This window comes from Mycetomoellerius zeteki, unplaced genomic scaffold, assembly GCF_001594055.1.
Source record: "Mycetomoellerius zeteki isolate Tzet28-1 unplaced genomic scaffold, Tzet1.0 scaffold91, whole genome shotgun sequence".
Classification (NCBI taxonomy): Eukaryota; Metazoa; Arthropoda; class Insecta; order Hymenoptera; family Formicidae; genus Mycetomoellerius; species Mycetomoellerius zeteki.
In genome coordinates, this window is record NW_017257947.1 from 176,239 (window position 1) to 190,365 (window position 14,127).

The following is a 14,127-nucleotide window of genomic DNA, read 5'->3' on the forward strand; positions in this document are numbered from 1 at the left end:
GAGGACGCGTGCGCCGGAGCTCCACATTGATAACGAAACGCTTTGATAAGAGGAAGCAGCAGGGGGAGAATAAGGAGAGAGAAATTTGATTGATAAGCGACACGATCGCGGATCAGCTGGCTCTACCGACTCGGTGCGGGTGTTTCTCGGAACGTATTGACGAGAAAAAAGAAAAATACATATTCGTAAACGTAGTCAAAATTTGCGCCATCTCATCGTATCGATTGAGATTTGTTGTTTGTATTATCACCGATCATCGTGTGAGTCATTTGTGTATGTATCGGACGCCTCGATGGGTGTCTCCCTGTCGTCTGCTATCAATTGTTCTCGACGCCCCGTATCGCTCCCCGTATTTGTCGATTTCGTTTTATTTCTCGACTAGTCGTCTGAGCTCTACACGTTCGCGCCCGCAAGATCCATGACGATCCGGCTATGTTGATTGCGCAATATTGTCCACGCTGAAATACCGCAAACATTGTAACTATAGCAACGTCGTATCGTCGGACGCACTTCGGAAGTTCGAATTTTACTGCGTACGATCGAATCTTCGACGGAGTCGAATGAAAGGAGAAGGCAAACTGCACGGTTTTGCGATCGATGATCGATTGTTTTTGTCCCACATTTGCTCCGAGATTTCTGTTATTTATAGCTGAATAGCTGAAGTAGTAAACTTTTTTGTATTTAAGATAAATCAGGTATATGTTTGAAATTTATTACTAAGAAAAAAAATTTTTCATCTGATTAAATAATTTAATTTAAAATAATTCGTCTTTATTACATTTGATGAACAATATGTGTAAGTCAAACATATTATATTTGAATTAAGTTTATACATTCTCCAATGAAAGAAATAAAGCTAAATGAATTTATGCCCGTTTTTATCAATGTAAATTAATTTTAATTTAATTTGCTCATCTTTTTTTATCTTATTAGTATCTCCTGATACTAGAAAGAGGTGAAGAGTTAGTTGAACCAAGATTAAAATTAAACTGATAGAAATGAACAATTAATTTAGTCAAATAAACAATTTTTTTCGTAGTAGCGAAAGTGAGAAGTCAAGCTTTAGTGTAGTCCAGTGCAGCAATAAAAAGCAAGCCTATTATTTTCAAATACATTCCACACACACACACACACACACACGCACAGCGAAAGACACTAGAAAAAATCAAGTGTCTCACAAATATAAAAGTTATACGATTAAACAGTTTTTTTTATCACCGACACTTATAAGTTTATAAGAATCTGATAAGATAAAACCATTTGGAAATTAAATGTCGTAATGCGTTGTTAAGCGTGACTCATCTGTTGAACAGCTTGGGAATCTATTCCAATTGCGCTTAATGCACCATTCAACTCTCGAGATTCGCTCGAGATTTGCACTGTCTAAAATCTTTGCGGAAAACTTGAAAAAAACGGCACATAGTTATATTCATAAAGAAAAGAAACAATAAACATTCTGAAACGAAACGAGCGGATTTGCGCGCTAAACGAAAATCAGCGTCTCTTGTTTGCATCCAAGGCGCATCTCGCTGATTCGCGCCGATGGTATTCGGACGCGAGTACTCGACCGTAAAATGCTTTCCTGGAATTAAGCTAATGATGGTGGTTTGCAGCTTTCGCTGCAGAGAAGCGCGCGCGTCTTTCGCGAGCGATAGCGTAGGGCGTCTGTGATCTGGCATTACCTCCTTTTCTTTTCTCTCTTTTCCAGGATGCATTCGCAGAAGAAGAACAGCTTCTATCTCGAAGCGCTCGGAAATATTTTAATAGCGCCACGTTGTCAACTGTAGCGAGCGGTGAGAGACTACTGTGAATTATTGCACGGGCACAAAGTCCGACTCTGGGAAGTTGTCGCCCTGAAACTGAATAGCATCATCATTGCAACGACTATAAGAGAATCGTTGTTATCATTGTCGTTATCGTCGTTATCGTCATTGTTGTGGTGAGACGTTTTCGTTTATGTTGCGAAAGGACACTTTGGGATACGTTTAAGAAGACGTCAAGTATGCTACGCTTCCTCAAACGTGGAAACGAAGTGAGTTAGATTCGTATTTGTGTTGTCTATAATTTCGTTCTGCTTTCTTCGAAACGAAATCTATTGCGAGTGTGTGCAGGTTTTGCGGCACTGCTCCAACGGCAGTTATCTATGTAGCTTAAAAAATGTTATGTAATTTTGCGTAACGCATAGATAACCCCGTTCGAACGTGCGATTAAAGGGCTTGGCACCATTAAGCTTTTTAAGAATTCTTTCATTGAATGATACATGAAACTTGTTTGCAAAAAATTGAAAGTATAATATTATCTGAAATTATTTCTGAGCTGTTTATTTTTGAAATTCTGTATAATTCTCGTTGTTTCAGTTGTTTACTTTTTAAAATTTATGCAATGAAACGCGACGAGGTATGATGCAATATTTCGATTTTTGCAGGAAATCGGTATCGTCTTGTGATAAACCATGGAAATTCATGATCGATAACATGGGAGATACAGTGGAAACAACGTAATAACGTGGCCGCGGATGATGGCAGGCCAATGATAAAACTATTAAAATAAAAGAGGAAACAGTTAGGACAAAGAGTCAAGTCGGAACAGTGAACAGGGCGACGGACGGTAAGGGAGGCAGCACCGAGCCGTAGTAATGGATGAATGGGAGTGAGCGCGGCGCACGGGAAGTGCAGGAGCGGCGGACGCGCACTTTGTGGCACGTCGTGGGAGCCTCTGGATGTGGAGGCCGCGGCACTGGCAGCGTCAGTGGCAGTGATGGCCCCTGCTCTGACGGAAGGTGGTCCTCAAAAGCCTGAAAACTTGCTCCCTACCCTATCAGCCGTCAGCGGCTTTCTGTCCCCTGAACAGGCCACGCAGGTGTGCCAAAACCGTGAGATTCTGTCCAAGTTTGTGGTGCCGGCAAATGTGCAACCGTCGAAGATCGACGAGCAGTGCTTGCATGGTATCTCAAAGGATCTCATACGCGATGTCATTAACTCCAAGTACGCAAACAACCTCGACTCGCTATCCGCGTTTACGAATGCGTCCGACTTGATCGGATCGAGGAACGGTGCGGCGTGTTTGCAACAGCAGGCGGCGGCGCCGGCGGCGGCGGCGGCGGCGGCGGCGCCGGCGGAGGAGGAGGTGGAGGAGGAAGAAGAGGAGGACTTTGAGCGGCCGGTCACGCTGCCGGACGCCGGTCACGCCGAGGGGAAGGAGATCGACATTATAATGAACGACCCATCTATGGGTGATCAAACGAACAACATGGGTTTCTTGAAATCGAGCGTGGACTTGCCCCTGGTAGCTAATGAGACCGAAACGGAAGACAATAAGAATCTGGACGTCGATCAGATCATGGCCTTCGGCACCGATATCACGGTCGAGCAGTGCAACATGGCGAATGTCGCTGATATCGGGCACAATGTGGAGGAGATTTTGCAGGTCATTAATTCGATAGAGGGCGCGGGGAGTACCGAGAACATTTCTACGGACGGTGGTGAGCCAGTGCAAAGTGCTGTCGATAGCGTGGAAATGTTTGCTATGCCCGAGGAGGGATTCGCATCCTTCGAACGGGATTTACTTAATGATGTGGACGTTATGAGTCTTTGCAACGATAATATGAATATCACAGTGGATACGGTGGACCAGCAAAAATCCAACAGTTTGAGATTGCAACAGGACATTGTGGCACAGAAACAATTCGAGAATGATAGGAGATGCGCGTTTTTAATGAGAAGACTGAGGAAACTTCAAATGAGAATAATAGGCCGACATGTGGCCGAAGAGAATACCGGTGTTCTTGAATTAGCCCATCACGGAGTAAAAAAATATCTTCTACAAGAATTGGTTAATATTGGTTCGAAATCCAATGTAAGAAACTTTCCCGAGATTGGTGGTAGTTTACATTCGTTTCTGCAGAAAATTGAGAAAATGTGTGTTGCTCAAAGTAACAGTGTGAATCGTCAAAGAGTGTGTCGATACTTTGGTGGAGGATCACGTGATAACGTGGGTGGTGGTACATCTGGCAGTAACGGTAATCGTCAGCCAGTGTTTGGTACCCCTCAGGTTAAACTAAATGGTGAAGAGGTCGAAAATATGGCTGGATCTTTGTCCACGCAATTACATATTTTGGAATCTAACTTGGATTCGGACTGTACAGCATCCAGCAGTGGTGGAGAAAGTTGTGATGAAATGCAGACATTTAACAATACACAACAACAACGTCTGTCCATGTAAGTTATGCGTTTAACGAAAGATTTAATATTAATATTAATTTTATATTAAGCACAAATGCATTTACACATTCTGCTTTTATCAATTTTGTGCAATTTATTAATTTTTCTTTTGTCCTTATTTGAAAAATATATTATACTTTAAATAAAATTATGTCGCTTTATGAGGAGAAAGAATATATAAAGAAATGGGTTATTTTTTTAACTTAAATAAAAAGCAGATATTTCTGAATTATTACTTCGAAAAATTGCACTTTATATATATATATATAATATATATATTATATAATGAACATTTATAACAAGTTATTATAAATAACTGAATTCTATGTGATTGTCAGAGTAATTTAGTAAAGTTTTTGTTATAGGTAATTTAATCCACAATATTTAATTTAATATTACCGTTTTAAGTGTTTAATCTTTATAATTAAATTTTACTATTCAATTTTTTCATTAAATCGTAGTAGAAAATCTAACTTTATTATTTATCGTTTTAAATGTTCTAGATGAATTTTAGATAGGCTTCCTAAAGCTTTTTAATTTTTAATCATTTATGACTCAAAAGTTATGCCTTGATATAAAAATAAACGGTAATTTTCTTAATTTAGTCTAAAAAAAATTTCAAAATTTTTTTATTTATATATATATATAAAACAAGTAATAAGTTTATTATTGCAGTTAAAGAAAACGGACCGAAATGTTTTTTTGGCTCGGTTCTGGATTCTTTATTGTTTGTTTATTTATGAAATATTCTGTTTCGAAAACACTTATAATATTTTGATGTTTGGCATGCGGATTTAACGCGTATTTTGTCTATGTAATTGCAACAATTGTGCATATTATGTTTGAGTAAATTCTGTAAAACAAGGTGGTAAGATTGAAAATAATTTAATATAAAATTTGTCAAGTCCACAACGCTTCTTAATGTCGCGACATTCTGTCTAGTTTTTACGATAATAGGCTACACTGATTTGTTACACAACGTATGATCTTTAATTTTGCGAATCAGTAGGCCAATCGTATTGTTACATTATTTGCACAGATCGAAAAGAGCAGCATGGAGATATGCACAGGATCGTGCAGGTGTAGCATCACGGTGGATCTGGCTACAGGCACAGATATCAGATTTAGAATACAAAATTAGACAGCATAACGATCTGCAACGGCAGGTTAGGGCCGCGAAAGGCCTGGTCGTTCTTGAAAATGCAGAAACCGTTAATGGATACAGTGGCGCTCTACCAGGTTCCACTGGACGATGCAATTCGTCCGAGGGCGAATTACCAGCTAGTAGGACGCGTCCATTTGTGTGGAATTTTTATAGAAAGCGAAAGCTTTTGCAAGTCGACAGGCTACACGAAGTTTCAAAGCGTGCAGCTAAAGCGTCAACAGTGAGATGCAATTGTGATCATGTATTGCCTGCATGTGCTTTATGTACAGGAAGGCTAGATCCAATGCAGCCACAAGAACCAATTGAACAGCTTTCTGTACAGGAACGTGTAGCACTTGTTGATTCCAGTTTTCATCCGGTGTTGTCATTCTCTGACGGTATGTTTATTTGTAAATGTAAAAAAATGTCATTGTTTAAATTCTTGCTTCATTCAATACAAAATATCTACATGTTGATAAGGACGTACTATATGTATACATTCTAGAGTAGGTCTGTTCAGTTTTAGCTCCGGAGCAAAATGCAAAACCATCAACGACGCTTATCAACACTTTATAGTTCCCGAAATCTTGCGTTTTGACTCCGGAAACTAACATTGGACAAGCCTGATTTAGAGGCTTATTTTGTTCTATATCTCAAGATTGAACTTCCTGCACAGTTCATTTTTCTTCTTTTTTCTTTTTACATTGGAGAGAAAAAGATAAAAGATAAAGCATACAAAGAAATTCAGTTCTGGAATATGGAAAAAAAACAAGCTTTAAGAAAGTTCAGGCGTTGTACACATTTGCAGTTTATTAGAGTCTCTTTCACCCATTTTCGGTTAAACTAATCAACGATTAACTCGCAGTAGTGTTAACAATTATTTTAAAAGAGGAAAGAGAAAGGAAATTCGATGCATTGAACTACCCGTAGTCACTTCGAGTTAACCGTCAATTAGCTTAAGAGATTGATGAAAAAGGCCTTTATGATAATATTCAGAAATATTCTAGTGTATCTGATAGGTTGACATCGTTATTCCTTATTTCTTCTATTGTGTCTATATCCTTAAGTCTTCTCTTAAGGATCGTCTTAAGTTTTGAATTTTTTAATAAATTTTAAATAAAAGTGCAAAATTGTTGAATAATAACGAAAATTTCTCTGACTGTATCTATCTTTTGTTTATTGTAGAAATTGTACATGGAACACATTTAGAAGCTATTATGAAATCAGTGGAGTGGCAGCAGAAAATGTTGAGAGGCAATTTGCGAGTTACCCGAGTGAAAGATAAAGATAGCAACGAACGAAGAAATAAGAAACTTCCTAATAGAACAAAGTATACCGCGCGGTTAAAGAAATCATCCTCTACTATTCTTACAGCACGTACGTATTACGAGGATGCATTTTGTACAATCTACGTTCTTACTTATTAAAAGAGTGAATCACTCTCGTTGTTTTTCCTCTGGTGTGAAATAATGTATACCTCTTGTAACAGGGATTAAGAGAAAAATGTTGAAAAATGAAAAGAGAAATAGACTCAGTCACGAGAGAAGCGTGCCTGGATTGAATAAGAAAAAAGTATCAAAGTTGCCGACTGAGGACGACGACGTTAGCGTGCTTTCAAGTTCCAGCAAACACTCATCTCCAGTGCCTTCTCCATTGCAACACGTTACTGCCTCGACGGAGAAAAACGTTGTTAAAGAGAAAAGTTCCAATTCACATGGGTAAGCGTTGTTTGATGCATTGTTTATGCATCGATTATATATACTCTTCCATTAACAAGATCACTATATCGATCCCGCATGCGAAGTTTTCCGTAATACGGAATGCGAGTACCTACTTAAGAATATAAAATGGAGAACGATTACGTCTCATATTCATGAAATCATCAGTCGCTATCGCTCTTGTCAATTCAAAACAAAATACTAAAATATCGTTTCACGAACTATCCGTGACTTATTTGTAATATATATATATATATAAATTTTTTTTCAGGCGTTTGCGACAAAACTCGTACGATATCGACAATATAGTCATCCCTTATAGTGTCGCTGCTTCAACTAGACCTGAAAAGTTACAATATAAGGAGATATTAACACCAAAGTAAGATATATTTATAATTCACAGTTATTTCAATTTCTAAACAAATTTAATTTAATTTAACGTCATTATTGTTTCATTAAAGCATTTCTCTATTTTTTTTTATCATTAAAGATGGAGATTGTGTGAGGAACCCGCGAAAATGGATGTGAAGAACGGTGTGATGCACAGGCCTGATCAGGACAGTGACGTAAGTATAATGAGATAATCGCTTATATGTGATAAAAAGCAACGCGCTAAAAAAATGAAGTAACTTTTTATTTCCTCTTTTGTAACTGTTAATTCAATGATCGTATGACTGACAGTTTGAAGATATGTCGGACGAAACGATCGCCCTGAGGCACGAGCGTAGCGAACGCGAGGAATACAAACGTTACCACACGCCAAATCAAACACGTATTCGTCACAATCGTCGTATTGATAGCAGAGCAGACAGCGGTGCGAACACGCCAGGTATGTTGCCCCCCGTTTATCACGAATTTTTATCATGCCGTTATTACGAGCTGTTCACTATTTCAATTATATTATCCTTTTTCTTCAAGATATTTTTTTAATAATTGTCTTCGGCACTACTATCTGACAATAAATCGACGAAATTGTATCTTTACGAGAAAAAACAATTCTCTTTTAGATCCTATGTCGCCGCACGCGAGCAGTGACTTTGGTGGAGACGTGATGTCTCCAATCACATCTCCACCTGCCACTCCGTCTCAGGTGCAGGACACAGAGTCATCGGGTTTAGATTCGCACCGATCGTCTGCTTTACAAAATTCTTTGCGACGTCGCACTATACCCTCTTTGAGACTTGGGAAAGATGATACCACGGCCGCATTTACCGAAGATGATAACGAGGTAAGTACACGCGGTAATGATATCTCGTATCGTTTAAATAAATATCACGTGATATTGTAATGTTCCTGAAATTTTCATACAGATATTGCCGTACGAGCCAAGAGTATTCCCATTATCTGAAGAAGTTTATGACAAGATGTTGGAAGTGATGCCGGACGGACATTGGCAAGCTTCGTCGACGTCTTTATGCTCCCGCGATGAAGATAAGGGTGATGATGTACGTACATTGTACTTGTACTAATATTTCTTGCATCGAGTATCTAAGTGAGAAAATTTAATTATATAAAATGTATGTGGGTGCTAGTACTGACTATTAATATACACTTTGAGCCAACTTTCATGGCTCCTCTCGAGGCTATTTCCGGTAAGCAGTACCACTTGACGCTTCATACTTCTGTAACGTAATTCATTTTATTTTTCATCTCACATACACATAGACACACGCAATTAGCAAATGTTTAATGATGAAAGAGTATCGCGTTAAATTAACGCGACCGTTACTTTCTATACGTTATAGAATCTTTTACACAACTCTAGTTTGCTCCTTGGTTCACGCAGCTGCCGTATGAGAGCTTGCAACCTTAAATAGAATTTTTTCGCAAAGCGACCAATTGGGCCAATAAGTGATTGCCGACGACGACGGTGTTTAACTATTTGTATTTCTACGTTTCTAGGAAGCTGAAATGGATTCTCCCGAATCGGATTCGACCGAATCGGCTTGTTGCGATATAGACGGTGAGGATCCCAATGATCCCGAGTGGACAGTAGCTGATGATAGAGACACTGAAAAGGAGAGAATACGTCCGACGGCTAAAAGATAGGATATAAAACTCTTAATAAGTACAGTATGTCTACGTCGTTACTATATATATATATATATATGCAGAAGCTACCTGTCAATTGTTATATATACCTATCGGTCATGTAACATTGCACCTTAAGTTAATTATGAACCTGTAAAGTGTATTATAAATATAAATTTTATAACTTCATTCTCTCTGCTTAAATTAATGGAAAAACCTTAATTAATTATTATTACTTTTTTTTTTAAGTATTGCTATTTTGGCCAAAGCATTAGAATTTTAACGTCATATTATGTTTAGTATATGCATTATTGATTTTTCTGCTCTGTTACACAAATAGTAGATAGTATTAATTCTCTGAAAGAAGTGGAATCTCATGACAAATTGAGCGGTTTTGTACAAAACTATATTTATGTTTGCGATCGGAGCTCTTCACTTTAAATAAAAGTGCCAATCGAAATGTTCTGTAGCACTGTGTACCTTCCAATATATACATGCTTTTTCTATTTTATAAAAAAGAATATATCGCAGTTTACGTGACATACTCTACAAAAAACGTTAATATTACAAATGCTTAATGTACGTTACAGTTTTACCTATTATATCAAAACTTGTATTTAAATCCTTGTACATTGTCCGTAACGTAACTTTTGCATCTAATTTCGCAAACGTAATTTATGTAACAGTCAAAATCAGTTTCTTTAAGCATGGATTTTTTTTTTAGAATTAAGATAATCCTGTTTTAATTTTCGTATATGACCGAGTCGTGTCTTAAGATATTACTATTACATTATACACACAGGTAAGGATAACGTTATAAAAAATAAAATTGTAAAAGAGAAATTGTAAATTTATGTATCATAAAAGATATTCTTGACATAGCGTGTGAAATTTGATGTAGAAATTATTAATATTAAAAATGTGTTATCAGTTAAATTCTGATGCTCTGTATTTTGACTGTTATGTTCTTATCATTGGTATATAATTTGTGAAGTATATATTCACTTGTTAATTTAAGCGTTCATATAAATAAAGTCTTGTGTCACTGTGATTTCGCAATTTTCTAATAGTCTGTGATACTACATGTATTTTCTTTCGTATTAAAAGTTTTATAACCAGGTAAAATGTCTACGAATTCTTAAAAGTTGCATGCGTTTCAATTTTGTACATCACTTTTACGAGATGCAAATAAAAATGGGTGACAACAGAAATTGTTCTTTCTTTTACAACATGCAAATTCTCATGCAAGCATTCGTTTATTACTTATCTATCTTCAGCATTTCTTGATTGTAACAATACGATTAACACCACAAAATAAATTTTGACGGTAATCCAATTCTGCATCTTTTTAAATTTCACTTCTCTTTCGATTCTCTTGCATTAGCTTATAGTAATCGATAAATTATAATCGATAAATTATAGAGAAAATACACGTTTTGACATAATTATATACGCATAAGGCGCAATCGAAGAATATCTACTATTAAATGTAAAATTATCAAAATATAAAATCGTTTTTATTTTCAAATTTTTTTTATAATTTTCAAAAATATAAATATACAAAGATATAGATTAACGGTAGTGATATAATCTGTCAGTAAAAAAAGTTAAGTGTATTGTTAGATTTTAATCTAATTGTGTCTTGTATAAATCGTGAATTTATTCAAATGTATGCATTCATTCAGTTCCAAAACAAATAAATTCAGTGTCCAAAGTTTCTATGTCTACTATAACTGCAATATGTGTAGAGGAAAACTTTGGAATACAAATTAGCCTAACCATCTGATTTTCTTCACCTACAAGTATTAAATGCATTTTAATTAATATTGCAAATATGAGGAAATATTAATTTTTTAATGTAATACTTATCTCTTCTATAATATTTAATTTACCTTTCCACAGTTTCGTTTCAAATTTATCTGTATTACCCACAAAGTATATATCCGGACAATAATTTATGATAAATGGATCTTTTACAGAGTAAGGATATACTGGTAATGTGTCTGGTGCAGTCGGGCACATGTGCTTCCAAAGCAGCGTTTTTTCCAACCAATCTAAAGGAGAGATATCTGTCTCACCGGTTGCTTTTATAATATCTTCAATAGGCTGTCCACTACTGCCCATTACTATACGTTTAGCAATTTTGCCGATCCACGGATTAGTCGCACCTTTAAAGCTTTGAAATCTGAAAAATATCGTATTATTTCTATCAAAATGTTCTATTGTATTTGTACTTGGATTTAGGACGAAAAGTCTTATAAATCTGTAAAAATTTATAAAAAATTAATTATTCATGTATATGTATCGATTTCGAATTATTGTAATGCTGCCAAAGTCTTTTCATTAATAAATTAATAAAAGCAACTTTTAAAATTATATATTTCTTTGCTATGCAAAAATAGACAATAAAAATTTTCAAGTAACTCTAAAGAATTGTAATCTTATCTTGATTGAGAAGTTGAAATATATATATATTTATATATAGACTAATCATATATATTTGTATAATACCTAGACGTTAGTGGTAGTATGCATGGATGAAGTGGTCTCTGTGGCAACATTGCGTTGGTGGGATCGTGTTGACCTGGCATTACAATAATGCAACAACATTTTGCTATTTCGTAAAGAAATGAATCTGCAAGCGTCGTTGCCCTAGCGACTTCCTTTGTTATAGCGGCGTCTTGTGCCTTCCCTTCAGCGTGTCCCATTAAAGTATTTGTCTTAGTGACAGTTTTGACCGAATTACCTATGTAGAATTCAGTAATACTAAAGCGAAAATGAATACGATTATTAAAGACATTAAAGATCCGATATACCAGCAATAATAACTCGAACAATGTCAGTGGCATTTTCTTGCGCCGCTGCTTCTCCCGCCATCCCACATATCCATTCGATTAAAAGACTTAACGATAAATTCGTTGAAGTATTTGCCAAGTCAAGTCCAGATAAGAATACTAGCTTTCCTTTGGACTTTGGCTGTGCCGGTAAACTTCTAGGCACACAACCAGGAAAACACCATTCCTTGATCTGAATAAAATATCATATATATGTATATATACATATATATGTAATTTTAATTTCCACTTACATACCTCAAAACTGCCGTTCTTGTCCTTGTGACCTAAAATGGCACATACAACACCTGTAACATAATTCTTTAAATCTGTATCTTCAATCACTAATTTGATGCGCAACATCTCATCTTCCAAGAAAAGTTGATCCTTTTCTGAGCAGTAGTTCGATTTTGGCTCAGACAATGCGAGTTGATGATCTTCGCTTAATTCATGTAATATCGATGGCTTGCACTTTTGATGTTTATAGAGTGTACCAATTATCACGCATTCTTGTCCTTCAAAATCTTCCAAATCTGCCAACTTTACTATTTGAACATCTCCTGAAAAAAGATAGACGATAAAATTTTTAATTACTCGATTATATTGAATATCACAAAATATTTGTGTATAAAAAATCTTAACTTAAATAGAATTTTGTTAAAACTACATAAGCTCACCCCATTTTGCAACAACTCGTGGTATCAATGTCTCTCTCAACTCTGCCAATCTCACTGCATATATGCTACAGAATTGCTTGGAGAAATCAATCGATTTACTATCAAAATCACTGGACAAGTCTTCATATTGTACATCCTGTCTTTTAAATTCCTGTGGATTTTCATTTCCTAGTCTTAAAGGTAGATTTTCAATGGATTCATCTTTTGTGTGCACCATTGTTAACAAATATATTCTATATATAATAAAAAGAATTTCATATACATATTAATAAGAATATCTTATATACAATAAAAAGAACATTTAATTATCTTAAATCTCACATTGTAGACTGTTTTGACTCAACACAATAATGTGCTCCAATCTATGTATTTACATTATTGTGCGTTTGTGTGACGTATTAAAATTGTGAATAAATTCAATAAGAACTAAAAGATATATTTGATCTTCTAATTGCATTTAACTACTCTTCAACAATTCCTACACAACACAGAGACATCCCCAGGATGCCTCTCGAAAAGCTGTATTATGTTGTTTTCTCTTCAAAACGTATTCGCGACATTGATATCCGATGAAATGAAAATGTATACGAAGATCGTTTGCAATACTATTTATATAGAATATAAGATATGTAAGCGAAACGGAGTATTATACATAAATTGTTTCCCACGTTACTCCACTATTTCGCCTACATAGCTACATTCAATTCTAACCTTTCTATCCTTATCTTTTTTTCACTGTTTCATTATTCTCTGTAGATGTTAAAAGCTTTTGTTTCTTGATTTTTCAATATTGATTTGTATCGTTTGATAGCACTTAGAAATACACACGATATTTATCTAAATATACAGCAAATGAGATCACACGCCAAGTGGGGCGTCTTTCCCGCCTTTTTTGTCTTCGTAAAGTGTGCGTGTTTATTAAAGAGGCTATATCCGCTACATATAAACATAAGGGCGATATTTCACAGTTCGATTTTAAATACAAGTCTGGCCTTAAGATTTCGTCCAGCCAATGAAATGTCTGTATAACGTATGTCTTCGGCCTGTACGATTTTAATAGATTGTAAATAATAGATTATATTTTAATAGAGAGAGAGAGAGATTGTACGATTTTTTGATGATTTTAAATTTGAGATTGAATTTTTGACTACTCTGAAGTTTGTTCCACCATGGTTTGTTTTTGTAAATCGCGCACGTGGAATGGACGCGACAGCCAATGAATCTCGGTTTTATTCCAGATTTGACTTTCTTTCCTCATGCAGAATAGTCAATTGGTAGTCGTGTTGCTCTTATTAACAGCTCCAACAATTTCAGTTGCCAACAATTTTTTTTTTACGAGTTCCGCATATTTCTTCTACATATATTTTCGCGAGATTCCTTTTCTTGCAACTGCGTTCTGGAGGATTATAAAGTATTGTGAAGTTAATTAATGATATTTGACCAAAGCTACACGAAAGTTTTTTCGATGCAGCAGCACGTGCAGATAAAACATTCGTATGGTTA

General features: G+C 35.8%; 2 protein-coding genes across 3 annotated transcripts in view; one reads left to right on the forward strand and one right to left on the reverse strand.

The window, feature by feature from the left end:
• Positions 1–9,261, forward strand: part of nsl1 (non-specific lethal 1) — an 11,910-nt gene extending 2,649 nt beyond the window's left edge. For both annotated transcript variants that reach the window (XM_018460085.1, XM_018460086.1), the window contains exons 2-12: positions 1,709–2,032; positions 2,426–4,217; positions 5,260–5,762; positions 6,550–6,741; positions 6,854–7,082; positions 7,354–7,461; positions 7,573–7,648; positions 7,764–7,911; positions 8,090–8,310; positions 8,393–8,527; positions 8,985–9,261. In XM_018460085.1, coding sequence (XP_018315587.1) covers positions 2,644–4,217; positions 5,260–5,762; positions 6,550–6,741; positions 6,854–7,082; positions 7,354–7,461; positions 7,573–7,648; positions 7,764–7,911; positions 8,090–8,310; positions 8,393–8,527; positions 8,985–9,131 — 3,333 coding nt within the window. In that variant the 5' untranslated portion in view covers positions 1,709–2,032; positions 2,426–2,643 and the 3' untranslated portion in view covers positions 9,132–9,261. The remainder of the gene's footprint in view (positions 1–1,708; positions 2,033–2,425; positions 4,218–5,259; positions 5,763–6,549; positions 6,742–6,853; positions 7,083–7,353; positions 7,462–7,572; positions 7,649–7,763; positions 7,912–8,089; positions 8,311–8,392; positions 8,528–8,984) is intronic.
• Positions 9,262–10,714: 1,453 nt separating this feature from the next.
• On the reverse strand, positions 10,715–13,512 carry LOC108730386 (DNA polymerase delta small subunit). The gene is made up of 7 exons (XM_018460045.1): positions 13,336–13,512; positions 12,625–12,857; positions 12,206–12,507; positions 11,930–12,140; positions 11,625–11,859; positions 11,006–11,298; positions 10,715–10,909 (listed from the first exon to the last, which is right to left on the reverse strand). The coding sequence occupies exons 2-7, from the start codon at positions 12,839–12,841 to the stop codon at positions 10,791–10,793; spliced, it is 1,377 nt and encodes a 458-aa protein (XP_018315547.1). The 5' UTR covers positions 12,842–12,857; positions 13,336–13,512; the 3' UTR covers positions 10,715–10,790.
• Positions 13,513–14,127: the final 615 nt, after the last annotated feature.